A 27,798-nucleotide genomic window follows, 5' to 3' on the forward strand; every position below is an offset into this window, starting at 1 on the left:
CTGGATACTCTGAGCTCTTTAGCTCAAGGCTACCACCCTGGGCCTGGGCGGTTGTCCCAGAGCTCTACAGCTCAAGGCTTCCGCCCTACCCTTGAGCCAAGTCCCATTTCCTGTTTTCTAGAGGTTGGAGATAAGAGTCTCAGGTCCTTTTGTGCCCAGGCTGGCTTTGAACCTTGATTCTCAGATCTCAGCCTCCTGAGTAGCTAGGATTACAGGCGTGAGCCACCATGCCCACTAAAGCATAGTGGTTTTTGCAGCCAAGTGAATTCCTGTTGTCATGTGCTATACTCTGAGCAGGTATTACCCAGTGAGCACACTGAAAGGAGTCAATTTACCAGTACTTCCCTGGGAGGGTCCAGGTCGAGAGGGACTTGTGTCTATCCCCACAATCAAAGCCACCCCAATGGACCCTCATCTACACATTCCCTACATGTGACCTCCAGGTGCTTTAGCTCTTGCTCAGGTGTCACCTTCCAGACCCTCCTCAGTCAGGAGTGGCTGTATACTCAGAGTGCAGGTTCAAGTCCTGTGTAGTTAAGGCTGGCTGTGCAGCTGCTGTGCTGACGAAGACCACGTGGGGGCAGCAGGTGTCACTGAAGATGGCCCAGTGCTCTGGGCCATCTTGGAAACTGGAGGACCGGTCTCCAAGGCTGCCTCTGAATGAGGGTCTGTTTCTAGAGTAGAACCTGATTCCAGGATCAGTAAGAGTGGGCAGCCCCCATCACAGACCTCTCCTGCCCACCTACACTCCAGGCCAGATGGCTGCACAGGGCAGAGTAGGCAGCGTGATGTCTAGACTAGACGGGCTCCCACCAGTCCAGGGTCCTCTGTGATTTTGGAAGTGCTCCCTAACCTCGTGGGAGAGTCCATTCTTCCACAGACATCTAGGGAAAGAACTGGTTCAACCCCCCCGCCCCTTCCACTCCAGAGCGAGGGAGCAGCCACCCAGTGTGTTAAACAGCTTTAATCTCGGTCATCGCGGCTTCTCGGCACAGTAAGAAATATTGCACATGATCAACATGTTTTGTTCTGGGGATGGGGACAAGGGTGAGGAATCACCTTCTTAGAAAGTACAACCCAAGCTGGGAGGGCAGAGCGGGTAGGGAGAATCCTCCCTGTGCCTGTGGCAAAGTACAGGAGCCCTGACCCCAAACTAACCTGAGTCCAGCCCCTCTGGGGGAAAAAGGGGTGCATGAACTCCCTGCTACTCCACAGGCACCTCCCTGGGGCCCGAGGCCCACCCTGTCCTCCAGCTTGCAGCCCTCACACGAGCCATTTTGCATAAAGTACAGGTGAAAAGCTCTGAAGGTCACACACTCCAGGTTATGTACAGGGGCCCAGTGGAGGCTGTGCCCCTGCCTCCTGCCCCCCAGCTGTCTCCCCAGGGGAGTCAGCTGGGGGGGGAGGGCAGAAGTATATACAAGGGGAGCAGGCTTCATGCCGCCTGCCTGGACTGGAAAGGATGACATGGCTTTAGAAGAGAGGGGGCAACCATCCCACCCCTCACTCCTGCCACCTCCACTGTCCATGTCCTGAGGGGGAACTAGGGGTCCATGATCTCCCCAAGGGCCCTTCACCTGCCGGTGGCAGTTGTGGAAGGGCCAGAGGGAGGAGGAGAAGGCTGGGGGGGGCCCTCCCAGCCAGGCTGGCCGGGCCCTGGCTCTGGGGGTGGAGGCAGTGGCGGGGCAGCTTGGGCAGTGCCAGAGTCCGGGCCAGGTGAGGTGGGGTCAGGGCCGCCAGCAGGGCTGGGAGTGGGAGCAGGGGTAGCAGCAGCGCCAGCTGGAGGTGGTCCAGGGAGGGGGGCTTCAGCTCCGGGGGGCTGCTCTGTAGGGGTGGCTGCCTGCATGATCTTTTGGCGCACCTCACGGATCTTCAACTGCAGACAAACCTTGGATGGGAAGATGTCGGCATAGCGGGCCTGGAAGGCTGCTGTGGCCTGGGCTGGGAACAAAAGATGATGGGAACCAACTAGGTATGATCCAACACCCCGGTAATCTAGCACTTGGAAGGGTGAAGCAAGAGATATCAAGCTGGGTTCCAGAGGGGTCCAGGCTGTCCTGGACTATACAGCAAGAACCTATCTCAAACAAAACTCTACCTAGTGGTAGAGTGCTTGCCTAACATGCATGAAGATCTGGGTTCGATCCCTCCAGACCACACAACCAGAAAAGGCCAGAAGTGGGTCTGTGGCTCAAGAGGTAGAACACTGACCTTGAGGAAAGCCCAAGCTCAGGCCCCGAGGCAATGCCCCAGGACTGGCAAAACCAGAAGAAAAGATGTTGGGAAGGCAGGCAGGAGGCGCTGCAAAGGCGCCTTACCTGATGGGAAGAAGCCATGGTCCTGGAAAAGCTGCATGACCAGGGCGCGGCGCTGGTCCAGGGTGCGGCGCAGCGACGAGTAGGGAACCTTCTCGTACTCCAGCTCCCCCAGCACGTCCTCAGCTTCCGTACCTGCTCAGGTGCAGGAGGCCACAGTGGCAGGCTGCACCTCCCTGCCCCAGATGGCATGCCCAGCCCCAGTCCTGCTTGTGTGGCACACAGGGGTCAGAGCGAGGCCTGCTGGCCTCTGGAAGCTTCCCACCACTCTCTCAGGCCTTCAGACTGCACGGCCCAGGTACCTGTGCGGTCAAAGGTGAAGATGTCCCCCTCACACTTGGCACTCTTGGGGGTATTGGGCTCGGAGCTGCAGCTGGAGCGCCTCCTCATCTTGCGCTTGGGTGAGGTGGGGTCCTCGGGCGCCGAGTCCAGGTCTGTCCAACAGACGCAGGCTCAGCGGAAGTGGCCTCAGTGCCCCCCTCTCTCCTCCCCCCTCCCTCCGGGCCAGCGCTACCGGTGGAGTTCTTCCTCTTCTTGCGGTAGGAGCCCAGGATGGCGCGAGGAGAGGTGGCGAGGGACTGCAGGGTGGGGGAGGGCAGCACCTCCTCTGGCCGAAACTCGGGAAGCTCAGCAAAGCGCTCTTCGAAGTCCACCTCGGACAGGACCCTGCTGGAGGGCCGGCAGGGTCACCTCCCCTGCCCCTGCCTGCCATGCCCTCTTCCCCACCAGCCCCGCACATGAAGCCCAGGCCCCAGCCCCTGCTCACTTGTCCACTGAGTCGAAGGTCTTCTTCAGGGGCGGGGGCCGCACCTTCACCTTCTTGCCAGCACTGGCCACCTCCTTGCGCTCGGGGGTGTCTCCAGCCCCCCTTCCACTGCCGCCCTCCAGGCAGCCGCCGCCGCTACTGCCCGGGGCTGGGGCTGGGGCCGGGGCTGGGCTGGGAGGAGTCAGGGGTTCCCGGCTCTCTAGGCCCAGCCCAGGGACTCTCCAGTCAGAAGATGAGCTGGGGAATTTGCTGGGCTGAGGACAGTAAGGAAGAACATGCCTGGGCTCAGAGACGCTGGAGCAACCCACACAGACTGCGGCCTCAGGAAGGCCAGGATGCAGAGCCCGTTCAGGGGCAGAGACAGACGGGTACAGACACAGACACAGAGGTCCAGATGGGGGAGAGGGCGCCCTCGTCTGCTTGGCACTCACCATGGTCTCGGGGCCCTTGGTTCCCAGCCGCTCCTCCGCTGGGAGGGGGAGAGGGGGGCTGCTCCGGACACTGGGAGGCCAGGTCTCTGGGGGTGGTGGAGGGGCCGCTGGAGTGGGCTGCCCTTCAAGCTCAGACTCTGGGGCAGTTGGCTCCCGGGCAGGGCCAGGCTCCAGAGACTGCCGGGGTACAGGCCCAGATCTCCCAGAGGCACCGGCCTCAAAGGAACCCACGGGAATGCTGGCGATGGCTGCCTTCACTTTCTGGGGGGCCTTCGGGCTGGGCCGCTGGGCCTTGGGGGCCACTAAGCTGTAGGTCATGGAGCCTGTGGGTGGGGAGAAGGGTATTTGCTGAGCCATGCCTAACTGGGACCCACTTTCTGGGTCCCCAACTCTGAAACCCTGTCCTAGGTCAGCTGGACACCCACCTGTGGCACTGGGGAAAGGGCTAGTAGGGGCTGGGGTGGCAGTGGCAGGGGCCGGTGGGCCCTTGGGTAGGATGGTGGCAGCAGGTGGGGTGGTGCTGGTGGCCACCGTGTAGACCAGGCTTGGTGGGGCCTGGGCTGGCTGGGCCAGTGGTGCCGACGTGGAGACAGGGCTGCCAGGGTAAAATGCAGTTATAACCGGACCTCCGGGGGCTGTGCAGGCCGGAGGCAGCTGGGGACTGGGCACAGGTGACACGCCCACCTGGCCAGGAGCCAGGAGAGGGGCTTGGCCTGCTGGTAGGAAGTCAGGAGAGGAAAAGAACCAAGTCAGGGCCAGGGCCACGTCAGCCCTACCCTGGTCCCCGGTGCTGGCTGGCAGGCCACCTCTCACCTGAGAGCAGGGGCTGCACAAAGGCAGGGCCGCTAGGCCCCAGGGAGGTGAAGCCGAGTGCTACAGAGCTCGTGGGTCCATATGAGGTGACTGCTCCAGCCTGGCTAGACGCGGGGCTGGTACCCAGAGGCAGAGTGTGCCCGCCTGCTGACTGCACGTAGGTGATTCTGCCACAGGGAGGAAAGGGGAGTGAGTAAGCCAGCCTGTCCCTGGGGCCTGGTCCTCCAGGGAGGCTGAAGGCTCTCACCTGGTAGAGGAAGGCAGCAGGACCTTCTGGGGCTGGGAGGTGGGTCCAGGGAGCGTGGCTGGGCTCAGGGGCGGCACCAGGCCGCTGGGTGTGCTCACTGGCATGGGTGTCAGCTGGATGATCTGTGGACAGAAACGCCCACAGGCAGGAGGGTAAGCCTAGAGGCGGGCAGGGCATGGTGCTAAACAAAAGCAGGGGACTCAGAACAGGGAAGCAATTCAAGATGGAAAAATGGCAGCAAACGGTGGAGGTTAAGCCAGGTACAGATGGCTCAGACCTGTAATCCTAGCTTCTCAGGAATCTGGAATCTGAGGATTGTAGTTCAAAGCCAGCTGGGGCAAAAAAGTCTGTGGGACTCTGATCTCCAATCAACTACTTAGAAAAGGTTAAAAGTAGAGCTGTGGCTCAGGTGGCAGAGCCCTAGCCTTGAGCAAAAGCAGCGTAGAGACAGTGCCCAGGCCCAGCCCTCAAGCCTCAGGACTGACAAAAAAAACAGAAATAGGTGGAAGCCATGGATAAGGCACACAGTGACGACGAGAGGAAGACAGCAGAATGCAGACATCAACAGACACCGGACAGAGCCCCAGAAGGAAAGAGGCGAACGTACACGGGGTACAGGAGTCAAAAGGAAGGTGGTCTTACCTTGCTGGGTGGCTGGGCGCCATTCTGCACAGGTACTGAGAAAGGTGGGCTCACCAGGGGCAGTGGCTGGCCAGTCCCCCCACCCCGCACGGACACGCTGGGGGTGGCCAGGGGCACCAGCACCTTCCCGGGCAGCAGCTGGGCTGAGCCGCCTGGGGGCGGGGCCTGCACAGGAGAAACTGACTGGGCTGGAAGAGGGAAGGAAACAAACCGTCATAAGAAGGCCCAGCAGGTCTGCGGCCCCCAACGCTGGTGCTGCCCAGCCCAGGCCTCACCTTTAGGGGGTGGGGCGGAGGGTACAGACTGCAAGATGGGGATGCCAGGAGTGGGTGCAGTGGCAGCCAGGACCTTGCCGTTGGTGGAGGTGCCGGGTGGGAGGGTGAAGCGAATGCTGGTAGTGGCTGTAGGGCCAGTGGCAGCTGCTGCCTTGGCCCCAGGAGCTGGTCCTGGGGCAGGTGCCACTTGCAGCTGCTGGGGCAGCGTGGGCAGTATGTACTGCACCTGGGTGATGCCCCCAGCCTTGCCCAGGGCTCCCGGCTGCAGGATGCCCAAGGGTACCGGCCCATTGGGGCCACTTCCAGCACCTGCTCCTGAGCCTGCAGTGGCCCCATTACCTGGGGCTCCCTGGGCAATAAACTGAACAGCAGGAGATGCAGGGGTTCCATAGCCAGGGGTGCCCACCAGCAGGTTGGTGACAGTGGCAGGGGCTTTCCCCACAGTGCCCAACAGGGGCCCAGCCACCAAGTGTGGAGCCGGTGAGGTGGCCGCAGCTGACTTCTTGTCTGAATAGACTAAGCTGACGCCCAGCGGGGAGCCCCCGGGCACCCGGGAGCCAGTGCTCATGTCAGTCCTGGCACCTGCTGTGTCATTTGGAGATGCCTCGGCCCGGCCAGAGGAGGGGAAGGGCTTCGAGGCAATGGGTACCGGAGTGCTGCTGACGGGCCGGACCACGTTGGTCACCATGGTGGCCGCAGGGCGGGACAGAGGTGCTGCCGAGGCCCCGTAAGACAGCGAAGGGGCTGAAGCAGAGGGCACTCGGGCTCCACTGCCCTCCCGGTCTTCCTTGTTTTGGGGCAGGACCAGTGTTTGCAGAATGGTTCCTCCCCCAGGGGGAGGCACTGCGATGACTGAGGGGCCCGGTGGCTCCAGGCTGCCAACACTTTCAGGTCTCTTGCGCCGGAAGGAGGCAGGATCTGCTGGTAGAAACCGTGTGGCCTTGGAAGGTGTGGCTGGGCCCCCAGGCCCAGGGGGTGGCGGCCTTAGTGGGCCTGTTGTGCTGCCCTGACCAGACTCTTGGGCCTTGAAGCTTCCAGAGCCCAGTGAGAAGGAGTTGGCTACTGAGGTCGAGGTGGCAGCCGGTGAGGAGGAAGAAGACGGCATGGGACCATAGCCTTTCCCAAAGGCTACGGGTGGGTCCGGGGGCCCTGGTGGCTCAGGGTCCAGTGTGGGACGGCAGTGGGTAAAAGAAGAGCGGATCACAGGTGAGAACAACTTACGGCCAAAGCCCTGAGTTGAAGGAAGAAGAGACACCATGGTCAGGGGAATGCAGGCTGCTGACACCGTGCCGCCCGGGCTGTCAGGACCACACCCTGTCCGCACAGGCCGTGCAGCTTGACCAGTCTGGACCTTCGTCTCGCCATGGGTCACACACGCAGGTGTAGTCTCCCCTCCAGGTGTACGCACCATCCAAGCACCAAGCCTCACCTTGTTGCCCTCTGGGTCCTCCCCAGAGCTGTCGCCACTCTCACTGTCAGTCACCCGCTCCTTGCACTTGAGATCAATGTCAGTGGTGCCAAAGCCATCATCAGCTGAAGCAGAGGAAACAGCATGGACAAGGGGCTGAGGGCAGTTAAAAAGCAGGGAGTGTGGAGCCTGAGCTCTGCCTGTGTACACAGGGAGTGTTGTCTAGGGGGCTAGTTCTGAGTCCGGGGCTCCATGCACCTGCCCTGTTTCCTCAGCAGAGCTAGAACTCACACCACAGCCACAAACAGGTGCCCTGAAGTCAGCCTCCTGTCCACCCACCCTCTGACCTTCAGCCTGCTCACCAATGACATCGTCATCCCCTTCTTCCTCACAGATGACCATGCGCTCCTCATCACTGGTCATGTCCTCACTGGCTGCACGCTGGGAGCGAGAGGCTCGAGTGGGTAGCAGAGGGGGCCGCCCACTGGCCGCCAAGGTCCCTCCTTCACCAGGTGCTGTGAAGGGACCTGGAGCACCATACTGGGTGGAAGGCTTTGGGCCAGAGTATGATGCGGGGCCTGACACCATCTGCAGAACAAGAGATAGAGGGTTCAGCTGAGTCTGTAGCCTTGGGCACATGCCACCCACCCATCTATCTGCCAGGTGGCCCAGACCCCAAACCTGAGTGAGTTCTTGCAGCGCCTGGCTGTCTACCTCCCCGCCATCCAGACTGTGCACACCGCTGTGGGAGAAGGCCCTCGGCCTGGCTGGGCCAGGTCCCCCAACGGCATGCAGCCGCTCTGCTCCGCACGGGCCACTCCCTGCAGCCTTGGTGTCTGAGTTCAAGAGTGTCTGGGCTGCAACTGACAGGAGCTCAGAGGACACTGCAAAGCAGAAGGAGAGGCTGTGAGAGAGCATTCCTCCTGCCAGCACCTGAACTGGCCACATTATCCAGAGACGTTTCTAGGTACTGGGTGGAAGCAAGCCAGAACTCCTGGGCCACCTGGTGGGTGGGTGGGGGGAATAAAAAACAAACAAACAACAAAAAAAACCCTACTAATAGTCAGCCTAACATCTCCTTTCTGCTGGTTCCTAACCTCTAGGGCTACAGGAAGCAGGCCCATTACCCAGGAGCACGTTTTCTAAGAGTAAGCAGGCCCGAAGACAGGTCATATGGTATTTATATAAGCTAGGTGATCATTAGCCTGAGCCTCGTTCCTCCCATCTCAGAGAAATGAAGCGCCATGTCCACAGGATCACACCAAAGCAGCGCACCAGAACACTGCCAGGCACCCTAAAAGCAGCAGAGATGCCGCCATCTGTGGTCAGGAGCCAACCAACCTGGGGTTTAAATTCTGGCTGTGTGGCTTTCGAGCCTGACTCAAAGCAAGTGACTATCTCTCTGAGACTGTTTCCTCAACTGGAAATGAGGTGTGATTTTAAGTCCAAGGGAATATGAGCCTTGTGGGTTGCTGGTATGTAGTAAATGCTCAATAAGTGGCAACTGATAATGAGATTGTTTTGGTATCTTATCTATCTGTGCCTCTGGCTTCTTGACATAGCAACTGCCAGTTCCTTTTTATGGAGAAGAGTCTTCAAAAGCAGCAAAGCAGTGGAGCTGCCGGGCCAGAGGGTGAGCAAGCAAGAGGATAGCGGGCGGCTCTCAGGGAGAGGTGGAAAGTGGGGGAGCCAAGAGCTGACTAACCCCCAGGGGCGGCCGCAGTGCCCGTCTCCGACATGCTCCGCTCCCGTGTCTCCTTGTGCCCTCCTGCCAGCCCCAGGCTCGCGGGCTTGGCCTCTGAGCTGGACTTCTTTCGGTCCTTGTTGCACCACTTCCAATCTGGGTGGGCCTTGAAGTGGGCCTCCTTCACCTGGCAGGAAAGGGCAGGGCGACCCTTCACTCACCCGCCCCAATGGAGGACAGTGGGAGAAGCCCAGGAAAGGAGGCATTACCTGGAAGGCTAGATCGTGGTACTTCTGTTTCTCCTTGGGCCCAAGGGCATACCACCATTCGCCCAGGATCTTGCTGACAGTCCTGTTATCCTGGTTTGGGTGCCGCTGGTGGACCAGGGCCCGGTGCCGCTTGCTGAAGATCATGAAGGCATTCATGGGCCGGCGGATGTGGTCCTTCTCCCGCTGTAGTACAGACAGCCCAGATTGAGACAGTCAGGACCTGACAGACACGTTTGGGTGGCCAAGGGTGAGCAGAGGGTCAGGAAGAAGAGGCACCTTGTTAGGGCTGCGCCCGTCTTTCTCAGAAGATGAGTCTCGTTCCTTAGGCAGGGCACTCAAGGACTGGGTCCGCCGTTTTCCAGGTGGCAGAGGCAACTGGATCTCAGGAGACATGATGGACAGGAAGCTATGGGAACGTAAGAAACAATGGAGGCTATGATCGCTGGTGGCCCCCTTCCTCCCAAACCCTCCCAGGCCTGGAACACTCACGCATCATCATGGTCACTCTCGGTTTCACTGTCCAGCCGGGGCTCTCCTGGGGGGCCAGGGGTCTCCTCCTCAGTGGTAGGAAGGGGACCTTTACCAGGTTCTACCATGCCCAAAGTGTGTGGGGGTCCAGGCCCCGGGCTTTCAGGGCAGGTGGCCCCAGGGGGCCGCCCTGGGTCAGCATTTCCTGTGCCTCCTGGTGGCTGCTCATGAGCAACAGCTGCCGACTCAGCAGGTTCTAGGAGCAGACAGGTCCATCAGAAGGCTCCAGGGATGCCTCAATGACCCCTGCTCCCAGCCTTCCTTGTAGCCCCCAATCCCTCACCTTTGCTCTGGTTGGAGGCCACTGGGTGGCTTGCAGGTTGCTGAGCCTCACTGGGCTGCACAGAGGGGTCCGGCTGGCTGGGTGCCAGGAAAGGGACTAAGGAGTGCCAGGGGAACACAGCCACAGAGCGAGGTTCCACGTTTGTCCACACTATGGGAGGAGGATCCAGATAAGCCAAGCAACAGGAGACCTTGGCCCTGACCCCAGCGGAAGGCCCACCCCCTTCAGAGCTTAGTTCCCCTCCCCGTCAGTAAGACCTTACTCAGGAAGAAGTCCTCCTGAAAGCTCTCTAGATTTATTTTTAGAAAGGAAGAGAGAGAAAGAAAGAGAAAAAGGAAGAGAGAAAGAGGGAGGGAGGAAAGGAAGGAGGGAAAAAGAGGAAGGAAAGAAAGAAAAAGACAGAAGCAAGGAAGGGAAATGGTACTCAGGTCCCATTCCTCCCTTGCAACCTCTACCAGCCCTGCCACCAGGGACCAAGCCTGAAGAACTGGCTCCTGCCACAAACCAGGTCACACTCAGTTCCCATTCCCCACTTCCATGCTCCATACCTCCTGCTGTCTGGGGACCTCCCCACCCACCCCAATCAGACTACAACAGCAGCAACCATGCTACCTGCTGATACAGCCCCTCACACTGGCCTCAGTCCCTTTTACTTTCCTGAGAGAGCTAGTCCTATCACATTTCTCCTCTAATTCTCTACCCATTGGTACATGACCTCCTCCTTGCCTCTCCCACCCCCAGACCAAGACCCCAGGGTGCCCTCCCTCGGGGAACCTCTCCCTATCTTCCCTTTGCCCCCTAAAGAGAGCCCACCACTCAAGAGGTTCCCCTCCCTCAAATCCCCTGAACAAGTATCTAGAGGCCAATATCCAGCCTCCTTGCCCAGAAAGAGGTGAGGGTGTGGTAAACTCCGAAGAAAGGCACAGACAATGGGGCAGAGAATTGTTACAAATCTCAACCCAGAGAAGGCTAAAAAGTGCCAGGTGTTTCCATGAAGCTCTGTACAGGAAGACAATTCCCTAATCAGGGAGCTGTGGGGGTCCAGCACGAGGTGGGAGGGCAAGGCCAGAGCTAGGACGACCCCTGTTGGACCTCTAGGGCGGACCCAGGCAAGGGGTGGGCTTCCCCTCTCATTGGCAGCTCCCTTCCGGGGAAGTGGAACCAGCAGAGCAACAGAGAGGCCCCAGCTCAGGGAAGAGGAAAGGAGGGAAACGCCCTAGCCCAGCTCTCCATCATTCCAGGACTCCCTTGATCCAAAGCAACCTGACCTGAGTTGACCTGTCCCCCCAAATCCCAAAAAGCCTCCAGGAGCTTGCACTCAGAAAGCTCTAGGAGGAGGAAACTGGCCTCAGGACTGGACTTTCAGGGACTGACAAAGCCCTCAAGGAACCTGGGGACAAGCACCAGGAAGACAGTCCTGGAAGGCACTCAAGACTTTGTGACAACCCCGTATCCCGCCCGTGGGGGCCCAAAGCAGGATGGGCCCTCCAACACTGCCACAGTGCCCAAGGACCTGGACCTCTTCCTATCTCCACAAAGGTCTTCCTCATCGGGCCTCCTAATTTTCTGGAAAGGGACGAAGACAAAGAGGAGTCCTGCGGTCCTGCCCCCTCCCAGGTGCACGACCGCCCAGGTGTCCCCGCCTCTCGGCAAGCACACCACAAACACTCTAGCCCACCACCTTCCACGGCCCACGACTCCCCCAAAGCCCCCCCACGTCTCTCCCCACCGGGTCTCTGACCTAGAATAAGAGCATCCGTAACTCGGCGCCCCGCGCCTCCGATCCCGACCGCCCTGTCCCATCCATCCCTCCACGCATCCATGCATGCCAGCGCGCCACACCTGTCTCCAGGTGCTCCCGACGCCCCGCGCTCCGCCACGCTCCCCCCGCCGTCGCTAACCACTCCGCCCCGCCGGGCGCCAACTTTCCGTCGCCCCTTTACTCTCTGCGTGCTCGTAGTAGCGCCCCGGCACCGCACTCCGCACTTCAACACCCGACACCCTGACCCCGCGAGTTCCGCGACGCGGACGCTACTGACCGAACATGCCGAGGCCCCGGGAGGCCGCGCCGGACACGGGCATCAGGGGTCTGTGGGCCGAATACATGGTCGGGCACCGGGGGTGCCCGGCGGGGGCTCGCGCCTCCTCCGCGGCCGACGCCACTCCGCCCACAGCCGGCTCCTGGGCCCTCGCCGCTCCGGCCCGGGGGGAGAGGGAGGCCGTAGTCGCATGCCCCCCCGGCCGCCCCCCGCCGGCCGCCCCCCGCGGGGGTCTCCGCCGGGCGCGCCTGCGCACGGCGCCGCCCGCCTCCCGCCGCCCGGGGGGCGGGGGAGGTCAGCGCGCGCCGGCCCCGCCCCGCCCCCAGGCGCGCGCGGGGGCCGTCACGGGGCGCGCAGCTCGGGGGCCATCGGCGCCGCCCCCTCCCTCTCCCTCCTCCTTCGCGGAGCCCGGCGGGCGGGGCGGCTGGGGCGGGGCGCGGCGCGCGTGCGCGGGGGTGGCCCCCTCCCTTCCCCGCTCGCTGCCTGGCTCGCTCGCTCCCTCCCTCCCTCCCTCCCTCGAAGCTCCGGCGGGTAACGGCTCTGGCCCCGCGCGCCCCGGCTGCCGACGCTGCCGCCCCGCCTTTCCGGGCCCAGGGCCCGCGGCTCAGCGCCGGGTCGACCTCAGGCCTCGGGTGGGCAGACGGACCAGCGTGCGTGCGTCCGTGCGCTCCGAGCGAGCCCCGCGCCGAACCACCGCCGCCTCCCCGCCCCGCCACTACTACGCGCTCCCCTCCCCCCGCCGCGTCTCCCCCCGCCCCTTCCCCGCTTCCCCCGCGGCCTTCCGCGCAAGCCCGGCCCCCCGCGCGTGAGCCTATTGGCTACTGCCGCCGCGCGCGGGTCAGGCCCCGCCGCGCCCGCCCCCATTGGCCGCCCCGGGGGAACGTCAGTCATATGCAAATAAGAACAGGGCGGGGCGGACTTCGGTTGGCTCCGAGCCGGCCGGGGGCGGGCCCGCAGTAGGAGGGTGGCAGGGAGGGCGCACTGCAGCAAAGGCCGCGAGCCAGGGGGGCTGCCCGGGGCGCCGCGCTGCGGAGGCCCGGGTGGACGAGGAGCGGTCTCTCCCGAGCGCCAGTGAGGTGCGGGGGAAACGACCTCAAGCGCAGCGCGACCCACCTGGGCGCACCCGGGCGCCGCCGGGGAGGCGCACCGCGCAGAGTTGCGCGTGCCACCCGAGCCCGTCCAGCGCTCACGCACGCACGCGCGTGCACACACACTGTAGACATACTTTCGTGCCACACCCTCTGGCGCTTACCCACCGTCACTGGGGGCCCCGTAGTGTCACACACGGAATCACAACCCACACCTGCCCACCACACACCCAGCTTGACCTCACCTCACATGCACATGCTCTGTTGCACATTTCATAGACAAGCTATCAGTCAGGCCGACCGCAGCACCACTGCTTATCCACACTCACCCCCCCACACACCTTCCTACCACTTGCATGGTACCCCATCACCAACACACTAGCCCTCAAGGATACCAGTATACTGACCTCTATAATCTACCTGCCGGAGCACTAACTAGACTTCAGTACCCAGCCTCAACAGGAATACAATACTCTGGCTTTCTACCACTCCACCTAGCAGTGTCGGAAGGGGACCACAGCCAGGCATGGTGACACCCCAGCTTTCCCAGATTGTCTGGAGGTAGAGATCAAAAGGAATGCAGCTCTAGGCCAGCCCATGTACACAGAGACCCCATTAGAAAGATAAAGCAAAAAAGGCTGAGGGCAGGGTCAAGTGATAACCTTCTAGCCATCAAGAGCAAAAGCTCTTACTTCAAACCTCAGTACTACAAAATGTGGGGAGCTACATATAATTCCCCCCAGAAAAGGGCCAAAAATAAGACAGGAAACACTAAATCTGCTATGGTCTAGATTATACGGGCTAGGAGATAGACAAGATTGTATATAGCTATATTTATCTTGTCTTTGCACCCTCACCCCCCCCCCTTTTTATGGGTCTTGAACTCTGGTGTGGGTGCTGTCCCTGAGCTCTTCAGTTCAAGGCTAACGTTCTACAACTTAAACCACAGCACCACTTCCGGTTTTCTGGTGGTTAATTGGAGATGAGTCTCAGACTTTGGTGCCTGGACTGGCTTTGAACCTCTATCCTCAGATTTCAGCCTCCTGAGTGGCTAGGATTACAGGCCTGGCTTAGGTCCACTTTTATATGCTCATTGTTCAAGTAAGCAAATGAGACTCAGAGACTGAATGAACTGTGCAGGCTCTTGCAAGCCAGGATTTTAACACACCAGGACTCCCAAACTCAGGTGCTCTTTCCGTTACTCACAACTAGATCTCAAGGTGAACACAGCAGGAATCCAAACAGAGGCACTAAAGCAATATCAAGTGGTAACTACTGAAGCACAGAAAGGTAAGCAGGCACATGTGGCAACACAGGAAGGGTCTGGGGCACACCAGGCAGAGAGGCAGAGGCCTTGGATCACCCAAAAGCACCCTGAGGCTTCTGTACAGGTTAGAGCTTCAATAAGAGTAGTCAACTCTTTACTCAGCCTGTCCATCCAAACAGACAGGAAGGCATGGAGAGGGGGCAAAATCAAGTAACCTGATCACAAGGGGAAAGGAAGGTCTGTACTCTCCGACCTCCAGAGATGGCAAGGCTAGACACTTGGCTGAGAGCCTAGGGGGCTACCAGTGGGACTATTAGGTGACTGCCCCCTCCTCTATGCAGCCCTAGACTCAGACCCTCCATTACCTCATGCCCTAGGGACTGCAATGTGAGGCAGAAATCAATGTGGCCCACTATCTCCCCACCACTGCCCCCTCCTCTCCCCACTGGTGAAGTGAGTCACCTACTGTTCAAATTAACCCCTTCCCCCCTACAATGGAGCCCAGGGGCAGGGCTCAGAGAGCCCGGTTCTGCCACTTCTGTTGGGTGAAAAAGAGCCACAGCAGGGAAAAAAAAGGCCCCACACATCTGGGAAGACACACATCTGGTGGAAAACAGTGCCCATGGAAAAAAAAAAAAAAAGGATGGGAAGAGGCCTCTCTCAGGGGCAGGACACAACCAAGTGGGGGCCCTGCCTGACAGGGAGGGGTGGGAATCCCCAATGGGAAGGTTCCCCCCCCTTGCCCAGGGCACTGGGCCAGCCCTATACTTAGCTTCTATTGTTCAGAGTGGAGGAACCCTGGGTGGGGGTGGATTAGCCCTGGAAGGGAGGGAGCGGGTCCTATCCCCACCAGCTTCCTCTCCCTAGCCATCTCCAACCCTAACTGGGGCCTCCCAAATTGGAAAAAGGCTGAGAGGGTTCCCCAAACCAGGGCCCCAGCCCCGCCCCTGAGGAGGTATTCAGCCATCCTTCTTTCAGGCAGGTACTGTGCAGGACTGTGATGACAGTCACCCCCGACTCCACTGAACCACCTCCAAATAGCTCCAAGAAAGGTTTGGCTGAAAACTAAACAACTCCCACCAGAACACTCCACCCCGGCCTGGGGACAGGGAGCTCAGACAGAAACACCGACAGCCACCACCGGGGTGGTGCAGGCTGAGGCCTGCCCAGAAGCCTGGGGCAGGAAGCCAGGGAGGCCGGCGGACCGAGGCCCAGCAGACACACTCTGAACTCGCGGGCCGCTTTTATTGAGCCCGCGAGGCACCGCGCCCCCGCTGACCCGCAGCTCCCCACCCAGCTCTCCAAGGCGGGGTGCCCGCCTCGGCTTACCACCCCGGTGTCCCCAGCTCCCCTCACCCGCTCTCCACGTACACACCCACCCACCACCCACCCGGGCGGCGTCGGCGAAGGCCAGGGTTGCCTGGGGAACGAGCCCGGGATTGGGCTGGCGCGGCGCGGCGGGGATGGGGGGCTAAAAATAGCGCTGGGGTGACTCAGTGTGAGTGGGGCTGGGGGAGGCAGGGAGAGTCCCTAGGGATCGGGAGAGGGGCCGCAGGCAGGTGGGGGCGGGCTGGGGAGGCTTCGGGGCCCGGCCGAGGAGGGGGCGCCGCCCTGCGCTCCCCTCCTCTCGGCGCTCACGAGATTTTCCACTCGCTGCCTGGCCCCCAGCCAGTCCCCGGCAGGCCCCACAAAGCCGCTTTGTGCTCCGAGGGCGGGCGGGCGCCCGGCCGGCCTGACACCCACGCGGGCCGCGGCGGGGCGCAAGCCAGCTGGCACCGGGGCGGCCTGGGGGACCCGGCGGGAGTCCGCGCTCCCTCGGGGTTAATCGCACCGGGGCGCGGGGCGCGGGGCTCGGCCAATCGGCGGCCAACGGACGCGAGGGCGGCCAATGGGAAGGACAGAGGCCCGCCACCAGGTCTACCCCCAGGGGTGCGCGGGAACCGCACCCCGGGGTGCAGTGGGGGGCTGGGCGCGGCCCCCACGCGGTGCTGCCCCTCGGGGGCTACGAGGCCCCGTGCACCCTGCTGGGCAGGCCATCACCCCGCAGTCCCGAGGTGACGTGGCTGAGACTTGAACTCGCCAGCCCCAAACAGGGAGACTGGGCTTCCCTGCCCGCGCCCACGCGGGGCGCAGGAACAGGGGACCGGGTGCGGACGGAGGCGGCGGCGCAGCGGGCGAGGGTCCAGCCGCCTGCGGTGCAGCCGCTGCCGCCGGTGGTAACGGGAGCCAGACGCCGTCGCCGCCGCTAATGCGCCTCCCTCCCGGCCACTAATGGAGCCATTAATGCCTGGGCGCCCAGAGCCCCGGGACGCACCCACCGCCCGCGCTGCGCATGCGCGCGCGCCGCCCTGCCGAGGGCCGCCACCAGGGGGCAGCCTGGGCCCTCCGTGCCGCCGCCCGAGCCGGGGTCTCTCCCAGGACGGCCACCAGACTCCAACTCCGGAGGCTCGGGAGAGCTCTCCAAAGCCACCGTCTTCCCCCCCTCCGCGGGCCCCCTTCCTCTCCAGGGAACTCTCCCGGGGTCACTGACGGACGCCCGAGTCCAATCCAACCTCCTCCCTTCTTGACTTTTTTGGGTGTGTGTGCCTATCCTGGGACTTGAACTTGTGGACTGGGCAAGGTTGCTACTCCACCACTTTGAGCCACATCTTCACTTCCAGTTTCCTGGTGGTTCATTGGAGCTAAAAGTCTCATAGACTTTCCTACCCTGGCTGGCTTTGAATCACGATCCTCAGATCTCAGCGTCCAAAATAGCTAGGATTATAGGCGGGAGCCACTATTCAAGCCTCCCCTGCCTAAGCCTGTCCCTCGGTGACACTCACCCTTCAAGCCCGGGCTTTAGTGTCAACTCTGACCTCAGCCAGCGTGCATTAGTTCATGCACTTTCACCTCTTCTGCCCTTTGTTCATGCAGGTATCTTGACCTGGATTGCCCTTTCCTTTTCTGGAATCTGCTCACCCCTCATACTTCAACTCCCCTGTCTCCTCCCATGAAAAGCCTACTTGAACCTCCCCTCCCAAGTTTTGGTGAGCCACTGACTGCCCCTGTCATCTGGCTCAACACCTTCTTTGGCTCATCCTTATCTGTGCCAGCATCTTGTCTGCCCTCCCCACCCACTTGCCCTAGGACTGCTTAGCCAGGGACCTGGCAGAGGAATGAGGAAGAAGCTGACTTCTAGTGGTATCTAATGGGGTTGAGGGAAAATGGAATTTATAGTGGAAAGCACTTGGGTTTAAGAGGCTCAAGCTCCTTCATCTCATTCTCAGTCTCAATTTTCCCCACCTGCCTAGGCATTCTTGGGTACTCTGAGCTGGTACTAGGGGTTGGAGGTGACCTGGGTCATGCCCCCAGCAGGTGGGCGGGCACAGGAGCTGCTTTCCTGCCACCTCCCACAGCAGGATCTTCTAGTTTGGCCCATACAACCCCCGCCTTCCTGCCCATCTGGGGAACAGGTGTTTGGGTGGTGGATGGGTCTGTGGATCCCAACATTCCTCAAGTAGGTTTTAAGGTAACAGAGGGCAGTTCATTTATGAAGCAGCAGTGGGGTTCTTGGATCTAAACAAACTCCCAACACTCCCCAAGGAGGGAACAGGGGACCTGATGCTTAGCATCTGCTCAGTGACTTCAGATGTACAGAGATGGGGAAGGAAGCTGGGATGGTTGTAGCAGGACTAAAGAAGAGTGGGAGGACCAGGTAGGAGCCCAAGGCAGACCCAGTGATACAGGATCCCAATACTTGAGTGTCAAAGCAGGGACAGGCTGTACTGAAACATTTGAACGAAGTCCAGAAGGGAGAAACCCACCAGGGTACATATACAGAGCCAGAGTCAGAGAGAGATGACCAAAGAAATACAAAGATCCTGAAACAGGCAAGAGAGAGACATAGGAACCCAAGCAAAGACAGCCACCCAGTAGCTAGGAGACTGACAGAAGCTCAGACAGTAGGACAGAGGCCCAGGAGGAGGGGTAATTCTTGTCAATAAAGGGAAGCCATGCAGGAAACTGGGAGGGAGACCATGCCAGGAATGGGGCTGAGACATCTGGCCTCCAAGGCGGAGGGGGGGGGGGATGTTACAGGCTCTGGGAGGTGGGAGGAGTGGTCAGGAAGAATCAGAGGGAGGTGGCAAGACAGCTGGCTGGCCATGCCATGAGCAGAATGTAGAGAATGCCGGCAGCCTGCCCCAGCATGTCCCCCAGCGGAAGCAAATGCCTGGCGGGGGGCAGGAGCCAGCAGGCTGCCCCAGCCCCCCCCACACCTGCTGACCTCGCATGAAGGGGCAGGTGGCACAGAGGGCACAAAAGGCCAGAATGATGGCCTCACTGTGCCACTGGACGTGTTCTGCCCCTGCCTGGGCCTTGGAGGAAATACACCCCAAAGTGCCAAGGGTGAGGAAAGCCTCTTGGAAGGAGAATGAAAGGCGGCTGGCTGGCACCTGCGGGTAGCAGAGTACCTCAGCCTGGGCGGTGTCAGGAAGGCACTGGACAAGTTCTGACAGCCAGGTGGCCTCCAACAAAGAAGCCGGCACCTCAGTCCAACCCCTGGACAACAGGGGCTGGTAATCATTGCTTCACAGTACCCTGTGGTTTGGGGGGAAGGACCCTAAGCTGGGCAAATAGTATACGATCAATAAGGAACAACTACCACCATCACTATCATCATCATTACTCTTACAAGTGCTTAAGAGCCTGGGACCTGGATCCAGATACCCTGGATTTAAATTCTGTCTCTCTCTCTCTCTCTCTTACTTAGTAACCTTGGATTAAGTCACTTAACCTTGGCCTGCAATTTTGCTCTGAAAGTCATTACTACTGTAATTCTTGGTAGTGAGAGACTAGATTTAGTTCAAGGCCTAGTCCTGTCTCCTTGGCCTGGCTGGGTGACTTCAGTCTCCATTCTTTTGTCAGGTGGCAGGAGTCCCTCATGGACCTACCCTGGTAGGTAGCAATGCCAGTGCCTGAGCTGCCCCCCCCCCCCACCAAGTAGGAGGGAGAGTCACTAGAGAAGCCATAGGTGGTTAAAGATCTTCAACTATAGGTTCTTTATCTGCAGAGACAGAAACCTTCCCTGGAGAGATTTTGCTATGAACTACAATAACAGATGCAAAAAGTGTTGGGGGAAGGGTAAAACACAGCTCACGACAGACAGGCATGCAGGCAGTCAGGCAGGCCCATGTCCCTGTGCCTCAGAGACAGGCCTGGGCTGGAGCTCTCTGGAAGGGCAGGGCCGAGCTCTTCCTGAATTGGCCCCTGTCCCAGCCCAAGCCACAGCAACTCCTTCCCACATCCACAACCCAGACACCTTCCTTTAGGGTGCTGGCCTCTGTCTCAGGGACTTCAACATCCCCTGGTGACACAGAGGTGAAGCCAGCTCAAAATCTTGTCTGGCTCTCTACTACCCTGGGGATAAAGTTCACAGGTCTCCCAATGGTTGTCTCCAGTCTGACCCTTGCTCACCAATTCAGCCACGGATATCTCAACACTCCACTACCTTCCAGAGCCCCTCGCTTCACAGATTTGACACCTAGAATGATCTACTCTTCCCCTCTGAGCACTGGGGCTTGAACTCAAGGCCTGGGCTGGCTTTGAACAGTGGTCCTCAGATCTCAACCTCTTAAGAAGCTAGGATTACAGATGGGAGCTACCTGGCTAGCTACAATTATCTACTTTTGCCTCATGGCCTTTGCATAGACTTTTATCTCTGCCTTAAGGACCTGCGAGCCTGTAGGCCTTACTGAGATTGGCAACTACCTGCCCTGGGGGAGGGGGTTGATTCCGTTCACAGCCCTCCTCCACTCTCCCCAGTCTTCTCCTGGCTTTTCAGGCTGAATCCTAGATTTAATCACTTCATCTCTGACAACTCTATAAACTGTCCCTCTGTGGGGACAGGTCTGTCTACTCTAGGGACTGAGAAACGTATGCTAGCAGGGCTGTGTCCTCAGCACAGCATCTAGTACAGGGCCAGGCCATGCACAAGCCAACAGTAGCTTGAGAAATAGGCAAAACTGCCAGGGATGGGACTGATGACAGCTTTGTTTCCTTCCCTGTGAGTTACTCCTAAAAATCAGGCTGGCCCGGGCCCCGGGCCCTCTAGCACCATCTCAAAGCAATGCCACAGTCTGTACTCCAGCCTGCGTCCTCTAGCCACACAGCCTTTCACTGGGCCCATCCTCTCCAGCCTGCCAGGCTCACATCCACTGACTCCCACTCATTCTCCAATTCCCTGCTTCCTAGCACAGGCTGAATTCACACCTGGGAGAGTGCCAGCACCCGGCTGCCTTTAGTCCTATTCCTGCCACTGCAGGAGACAGCACCTGTTAGAGGGCTGCAGTCTTCCCATCGGTTTCCCTGAACCCAGTGGTCATGAGTCAGCTGGCCTCAGTGTGCAAGATAGCCCTCGGGCTGACGAGCCATGTCACTAACCCAGCCACAGTTTCTTCTAAACAAGCACAATTGTGGCACCCGCTTGGTAGCCTAGTGGTGAAGGTAAACTGAGCTAAGACACTTAGAATCTGTTCTAAATGTGTGTGGTAAGTGCTGCACACTGAGTGGTAGGAAAATTAGGTTAGATAATCTAGTCCTTAGCATTGCCCACGTCTGGTAAGGGACTTTCTAATGTAACATCTGCACAGAGAGGCGGCCAGCTTCTCCTGAACCCCTCCTAGTATGGGCAGCTCATCCTTCTATGTAAAACCCACCCTGAAAGGGACCTTGTTTAAAGTGGGCCTGCACTCTCCTCCCTCCACCCACTCCCCACACGTGCACCCTCTTACCTGTTCCAGGCCGGCCCATGATGACTTCCTTCTTGGGGGCAGGATGGCTGGTATAGCTGCTTGGCACGAGGACTGGCAACAGGGCAGCAGGTGAGGGATGGAAGGCCACAGGCTGGAAGGGTGAGGAGGCCAGGCCAAAAGTGGGCATCGGCTGGGCCACAGCAGTGGGCGCGGCTGGAGGCACAGTGATGGGCACAGGCGCCGGCAGAGGTGGAGGTAGGCCAGGCTTTCCACTGGCCACCCCAGGGGGCACTGGGGTCTCACGGCAGCCCCGCCCAGGTCCCCCAGCCCGGACCTCACTGGCTGTGCCCACCTCTCCAGAGAACTTGGAGGGTAATGGTACATCAGGGTTGCGAACGATGACGGGGGAGTCCCGCTGCACGGCAGGCACCCTGCGCACGGAGGGCCCGGGATCCGAGGTCAGACCAGCAGGCGGGGGCAGCAGCAGCAATGGCGAAGGCTGGCGGGAGCGTGAGAAGGGCACGGCAGGTGACACAGCCCGGAAGCCAGCCGGTGTGGAGGGGGTAGGCGTGTGGGACACCGAGTCCACACCAGAGTCTAAGCTGTCACTCTTAGGGAAGTCTGGGGCAGCACCCCCACCTCCTGCTGCAGGGGCCCCCAAGGTCCCTGGGTGGGGCAGCAGCTCAGTCTTGCGGCGGCCTGGGCTGATGGGCACGGTAAAGGTTAGGTTGGTCTGGAAAGTGGGAAGGATGCCAGAGGAATGACGTTCTCGGGGGGCAGGCGGAGGCGGGTGGGGACCGAGGTCGGGGGGCGTCAGCACACCAGCCTTTGGGGTGCTGGCACTCAGGTGGCGACTACGAACAGCTGTGCGCTGGATGACGGGCGAGGCGTTGATGGGGCTGAAGTTGGCTGGGCGGAAGCCGAAGAGGGGCGAGGGTGAGGGTGAGGGGGCTGGCGAGAAGGGCGACTGTGTAGAGACGGGGGAGAAGGAGGGTGTGCCCGAGCGGGAGCTGCCCAGTGACACAAGCATCACGGCTGCCTCGCACTCGTCAAACTCAAAGCGTGACAGATCTGCAGGAGCCACCAGGCGCGGGCGAGAGTCACCTCGGGCAGCCACGCTGCTGGCCTCACTGTCCCTGGACGTCTCGTCCCCCCAGTCAAACTCAGTGCTGCCCTCCCGGGCCGCCACCCCAGCTGGCCGCCCCGCTCCACCGGGCCCACCGTCTGCCAGGCCCTCCATCTCCTTGGTTCGCATGGACAGGTGGCGGGAGCAGTAGCCACGCCGCTGTGACTCCTTCATGCAGCCGTCTCGGGAGCAGAGCCTCCGCCATTGCTTGCCATTGAACTTCTTCCGGATGCCGTTGGGTGTGCAGACCACGTCGCCCTTCTTGTATTTCTGCTGGGCAGCCGTCAGTGGGGTGCGGGCCCTGGCTGCTGGGGCGGCCCCCTTCTCCAACGAGGCCACGCTGCTGCTCCGGCTGCCACCCTGGCTCCCCTCCTGGCAGGGCGAAGGCTGCTCCCCAGGGCGACCGGGGCCAGCAAAGGCTGGGGACTTGGGGGGCGGTGACAGCAGCTGGGGTGGGGGTAGCGGGAGCAGGGCTGGGGTGCCCAGGGCCGGTGGGTGCTTCTCCTCACCCTCCTCACAGTGGACACCCAGGGTGCCACCAAAGCTAATCTTGGAGACTTCCGCATCCTCAGGCTGTTTGGGGTCCAGGGGAGTGGGGCAGGGGGGCAGGGCAGTTCCTGGTTCAGCCTGCTCTTCCTCAGGCCCGATGGGGGGCTTCCTCAGCAGGACCTCAGGTTCCCAGGGGGGCCGCAGCAGACGCAGGCTGGAGCGAGCCACCCACACGGCTTCTTCGGGTTCCCGGTTGTGCAGTGGCTGTGGGGGCTGCGGCAGGGTCCCCGGGGGACCTGCCTGGGAGCCAGGGCCAGGGTGGAGGCGGACCTTGTAGGCGGCCGGCTTGGTGGCCACTTCCACCACCACGCCCTCACGGTAGGCTGCCACTCCAGGTTCCACGCAGGTGCAGACAGCTGTGCCCACCACCAGTGCCCCTGGGGGCGGCATGGCATCCAAAACCACATCGACACCACTGCCATGCAGCCCCTCGTAAAAGGTCAAGGCTCGATCGCCAGGGAACTGCACGCCCAGGTCCTGGCTTCGGCGCACCTGGCGCACCACTGCTGGCAGGAAGAGGCCATCGCCACGCCGGGCCAGCACCCGCTGGGACCGCAGCTGCCTTAGGTCATAGCCACCACCAGGGCCACTGGGGGGCCAGGGCCCCGACCCACAGGCCTCGGCGGACTCCTCCTCCAGGTCGGCCGAGTGCTCGCTGGCTGTGTCGGTGGAAGAGGACCGGGCAGAGGCCGGGGGCTGGGGGGGCACCCCCAGGACGTTGGCCTCCTCAGGAGTCCGTTCTTGCTGCTCTTCGGGAGCCCCCGTCGCCCCACCGCCACCAGCGCTGTGCTCCTCCACGTACTTCTTCTTGGGGGCTCGAGACTTGAATGTGGCTGTCTTGCGGCTGAGTGAGGGCTCCCAGCGGCCGGCCTCCCCATCCCCTTTGGGGTCCTCCGCGGGGCCTGAGGCTGGGTCACTGGGGTGTAGCTCTGGGGGCAGCCCCTCAGCCCCAGAACCCTGCTCAGCCTCCTCCTCGCCCTCTTCAGCCTCTTCTGGCCCAGGCTGCTGCTGCTGCTGCGGCTGGGTCTCTTCTTCCTCCTCCTCCTCCGGCTTGTCACTCTCCCCTCGCCGCCTCAGTGCCTTGGCCCTGGTGGCCGGTGGGGACTTGCTGCCACTACCAGGACCTGAAAGACTAGCGCATGCCTTTTTCACTGGCTTCATCTTCTGTGCACCTGTAAAATGGGACAGCCGACAGGGAGCACCTTAGGAAACACTCCCAGACTTGGTGCACCTCAACACTTACTCACTCAACTGCCTCCATTCCATGGTCTCCAAGGCCTTCTTCTCCCTGCCTTCTGCTTAACTCATGTAGGCCCTGGCCGCCATCCAGACACAGACTGGCACCTGCGTCCCCAGAGCGTATACATATTCTGGCTCCTTGGGGAACAGTCAGACACACCTGTTCTCTGCCAGGGACGTGTTGAGTGCCCCCAGGAAGCCTGGGGAATACTGTTGTTCACACCTACTGAGTGCTCACTTTGCCTTGAACCCTGTGCTAAGCTTGCCCATTTTTTTTTTTTTTTTTTTGGTGCCACTCTCCAAGCTTGAATTTGAGGCCTGAGTGTGCTGTCCCCAAGCTCTCCCCTCACCCCCCCACAAAGCTAGTGCTTTACCACTTGAACCACAACACCATTTCCTGCTTTTTTGCTTGTTGATTAGAGATAAGAGTCTCACAGATTTTCTAGCCTGGTTTGACTTTGAACCAGGATCCTCAGATCTCAGCCTCCTGCTTAGTGAGGATTATAGGCGTGAGCCACTAGCACCCAGCCTAAGCTTGCCTTTTACTATTCTTCTTTCTTTCTTTTGTGGATTATGGGGCTTTAACTCTGGGCCTGGGCACTGTCCCTGAGCTCTTCAGCTCAAGGCTACCGCCCTTCCCCTTGAGCCACAGCCCCACTTCAGGTTTTCTACTGATTAATTAGAAATAAGAGTATCATGTTCTTTAGTGCCCAGCCTGGCTTTGAACCACAATCCTCAGATCTCATCCTTCTGAGTAGCTAGGATTACAGGCATGAGCCATCACACCTGTCTTAAAAATTCATCTTTTAGGGCCGGGAGTTTGGCCTAGTGGTAGAGTACTTGCATAGCTTGAAGACCTGGGGTTGATTCCTTGGTACCACATACATAGAAAAAGCTGAAAATGGTGCTGTAGCTCAAGTGATAGAACTCTTGAGAAAGCCCAAGGACAGTGCTCAGGCAGGCCCTGAGTTTAAACCCAGAACTGGCCAAAAAAACAAAATTCATCTTCCAACAGTTCCGAAGGCTGGCCGGGGGGTGGGTGGGGGACAGGAGCAAGGGACTGCTATCAGCTTCGTATATTTGAGGAAACCAAGATGCAGAGAATTAAGTAATCTGACCAAGATTAAGCTAGCTATGAGGAGACAGACAAGGATCAGAACTAAGGCACTCTGGCTTCAGAACCCGTGCTCTTAACTACCTCAGTGTGTGCCTGTCACATGACCTCAGGGCAGGCTTACACTCACAGTCACCATCCAGAGAGCCACACATCCAAATCGCACACACATACTGAGCACCAACCACAGACACAGAGGCAACTTGGCTGAGATGTGGATCTCTCCACCCCACCTTCCCTCACTACTCTAGGCACCACATATGGCCAGGCATTACAGAAGAATTAGGCAGCTACGTGTCCTAAGGGACAGCTACCCACTCTACTCTGCACCCTAGGCCTGCCAGGTTCAGTCATCTCCCCAGATCCTGGGCAGAGAACAGGCAGGGGCACGTCTGGGGCAAGAGCTCATACTCCATACTGCCACAGGGCTGTGCATGAGCACACGCACGAACGTGCACACGCACAAACATGAGCACATACATGCCATTGCACAGTGGGCCACAGAACTGCACCCCAGGATTTCTCTGTCCCACTGGGCCTGCCCCTCCCCCTTTAGCTGCCAGAGTGAAAGCAGCAAGCCCAGCCCCCTCTTCTGGCCTGTAAGTACCTTTGGCTAGGCTGGCTAGGGTAGAATGGCAGGCTGGGGAGGGGGCGGGCAGCAGAAGGAAGATTGTATTCAGACTCCTAAATATGTCTTCCAACTTCAGGTGGGGGTAACCAGGATAAGGTCAAAGAAAGCAGGACAAGCCCAACAGGCCAACCTCACCCACTTGCTGAACAGTCATTGCTGCCCACCCCCTCTCAAGCTGCCCTGAGAAAAAAGAAAAAAACTTTACTCTGAAGTGACTTAGAGAACCTAAAAAGGTCCTGTAGGATGAATGGGGGATCCAGGACAAGAAGACAAACACAATCAGAGGCCCCTTATTACTCTTGTGGTTCCCCGGAATCCTTAACATCATGCTCTTGTAAATTGGGGCCTGTTCTTCCCGTGGACCCTAAAGCCTCAAGCCTTGCCTCTTCTATGTGCCAAGTCTGGGGTTCTCAAAAGCAGGGACTACAGGGCCAGGGATTGGCATCTATGTGCCCAGGAGTCAGGCAATCATCATCACTTCCTCCCCACTGACACGCTGGGCCACAGTGCAGGACACTGATACCTGGCTTCAGATCTGGCCCAAACACCAACCCTAGTCAGGGCGGAGGGCCACATAGCCTGACACGGCCAGACCCTACTGCCCACCCTAGCTTCCTTACTCTGGAGGAACGGGCCCTTCCTTGACAAGGCCTATCCCCTTCCCATCCACCCTTCTCTGCATAACCAGAGTCCTATGGGCTCCTGCCTCCCTTTGAGTCTCAGTAGCAACTCCTGAAGCCATCCCAGGCCCTGGCTTTTTTGGGGGTCTCATACATTCTGCTCCCATCAACTCTCCTATCTTGTCACCACCTCTACTTTTCTCCTCTCAGATCGTAAGTATGTCCTCCTGGCCACCCCCATTTATCTCTGTCACCTATTCCTTCCAGTCACTCTCCTGTCAGCCATCTCTGGACGTGACACCTCTTCTCCCCATCACCTCTTCGTCACCCCCTCTAACTCTATCCCCTCCCTCTCCCTGTCACTCTGATCTAGTCCTGTCATCTCTCTATTCCTGTTACCAGTTCTCTAACCCAACACCCTCTCCCTGTCACCCCTTTCCTGTCAGCACCCACCCCACCACTTCCTCCACTCCATCTCCTCTTCCCACCATTCCGCCCACCCCTTTCCCCCTGTACCCCTCTTCCCGTTCCTGCCACCTGTCCCCACACGGCCCTCGGCCCCCAGGACCCCCCGCCCGTGTCAGCCCTGGCCCCGCCCCTCACCTCGGGCTCAGCGGGGTTTCGGGGCGGGGGGCCGTGGCCCCGGCTTGGTCCGGTCCGGTCCCTCCCCGCCCCCCCTCCGGCTCTCCCTCTCGATTCTCCCTTTTTTTTTACTCCAACACACAAAATGGTGAATGGACCTGCAACAGCTGGAACAATCAGCCAATCAGTGGCCACAACCCCGCTGACCGGCGCCGATGTAAGCCAATAGATAGCCGCAGTCTAGTCAGCTCCGCCTCCCGATCATGAGCGACACTTGCAGCACCCAATCGCGCCCTTCCGGTAGCGCTAGGGGGTGGGGCCAAAATCTAAGGCCGGCCTCCCTCCGGGACCGACACTAACCTGAGCCTACGACCGCCTGATCTGCCTTGGGCCCTGCCCTACAACAAGTGATGAACACCAGCTTTGACCAATTGATAATCGACCTTGCGCCGAATGACAACTACAGTACCCAGTCACCATGCACCCTAGGCCGGAACCCAGTCTTGAGGGACAGTAACCAATGAAATAGAAGAAGAGATGGGCTCTCCAATGAGCAGGCTTAGAAGGCGTGGCTCCAGCGTTTGTTGACCGGCGAGACGCAATGCCCGCTGGGAATAGTAGTCTTCTCACGGCTCTGACTCGTAGTCGACTGTAGAAGGCAGACTACAACTCCCATGTGACAGAGTGCTGGGAGCACTAAAGAACCCGGGCGAGGAGAAAAAGTCGGAAAGGGCAGTTCCTCGTGAGTCTCGCTGGACACCAAGGAACATTTTAGACCCAGGGCCCCAACTCACCCGGATTCCCGGCTCTGGCGTCGCCGGTGGCTCTTCTTAGCGGCGGCGGTAGCGGCACGAGGGGGAGGTGCGAGGAGCAGCCAACCGCCACCCGCGAGTCCCGCAGCCAATCAGAAGCGGCCTGGGCGGGGCAATGACCTCACCGGCTCCACACTCTTACCCCTCCCCCACGTGGTTGTTGCTGCCGGTAGCCAGAGTAGGGAAGTTTGGGGTTGGTGGGGGGGGGGGGAAGGGAGAAAAACAGGAGAACTAGTGATGTCACCTTTCTCCTGCTTGATTGGCTTTCGGGTGACCAATCAACAGTCTCAGAAAGTCTGGCGCGGCCCCGCGGAAAGCCCTGTTGCCACCGGGAGGAAA

General features: G+C 60.0%; 1 protein-coding gene across 8 annotated transcripts; it reads right to left on the bottom strand.

Moving 5' to 3' along the window:
- Window positions 1-948: 948 nt before the first annotated feature.
- On the bottom strand, window positions 949-27,513 carry Cic (capicua transcriptional repressor). Of its 8 annotated transcripts, none has more exons than XM_090322815.1 (21): window positions 27,442-27,513; window positions 20,826-23,633; window positions 9,662-9,811; window positions 9,340-9,574; window positions 9,127-9,256; window positions 8,851-9,033; window positions 8,603-8,768; window positions 7,579-7,781; window positions 7,260-7,485; window positions 6,919-7,022; window positions 5,490-6,720; window positions 5,215-5,402; window positions 4,573-4,694; window positions 4,326-4,492; window positions 3,938-4,228; window positions 3,513-3,835; window positions 3,082-3,335; window positions 2,830-2,984; window positions 2,614-2,749; window positions 2,319-2,446; window positions 949-1,941 (listed from the first exon to the last, which is right to left on the bottom strand). In XM_090322815.1, the coding sequence occupies exons 2-21, from the start codon at window positions 23,620-23,622 to the stop codon at window positions 1,574-1,576; spliced, it is 7,557 nt and encodes a 2,518-aa protein (XP_090178941.1). In that variant the 5' UTR covers window positions 23,623-23,633; window positions 27,442-27,513; the 3' UTR covers window positions 949-1,573. The 8 variants fall into 8 exon arrangements, with proteins under 8 accessions (XP_090178941.1, XP_090178944.1, XP_090178942.1 ...); XM_090322818.1 differs by lacking the exon at window positions 27,442-27,513 and adding an exon at window positions 26,669-26,851 and having other exon boundaries at window positions 2,830-2,981; window positions 3,938-4,225; XM_090322816.1 differs by lacking the exon at window positions 27,442-27,513 and adding an exon at window positions 26,669-26,851 and having other exon boundaries at window positions 2,830-2,981.
- Between the last annotated feature and the right edge of the window lie 285 nt (window positions 27,514-27,798).

The sequence above is a fragment of the Megascapheus bottae genome, chromosome 31, assembly GCF_031878675.1.
Source record: "Megascapheus bottae isolate mThoBot1 chromosome 31, mThoBot2.hap1, whole genome shotgun sequence".
In the NCBI taxonomy this organism is placed as follows: Eukaryota; Metazoa; Chordata; class Mammalia; order Rodentia; family Geomyidae; genus Megascapheus; species Megascapheus bottae.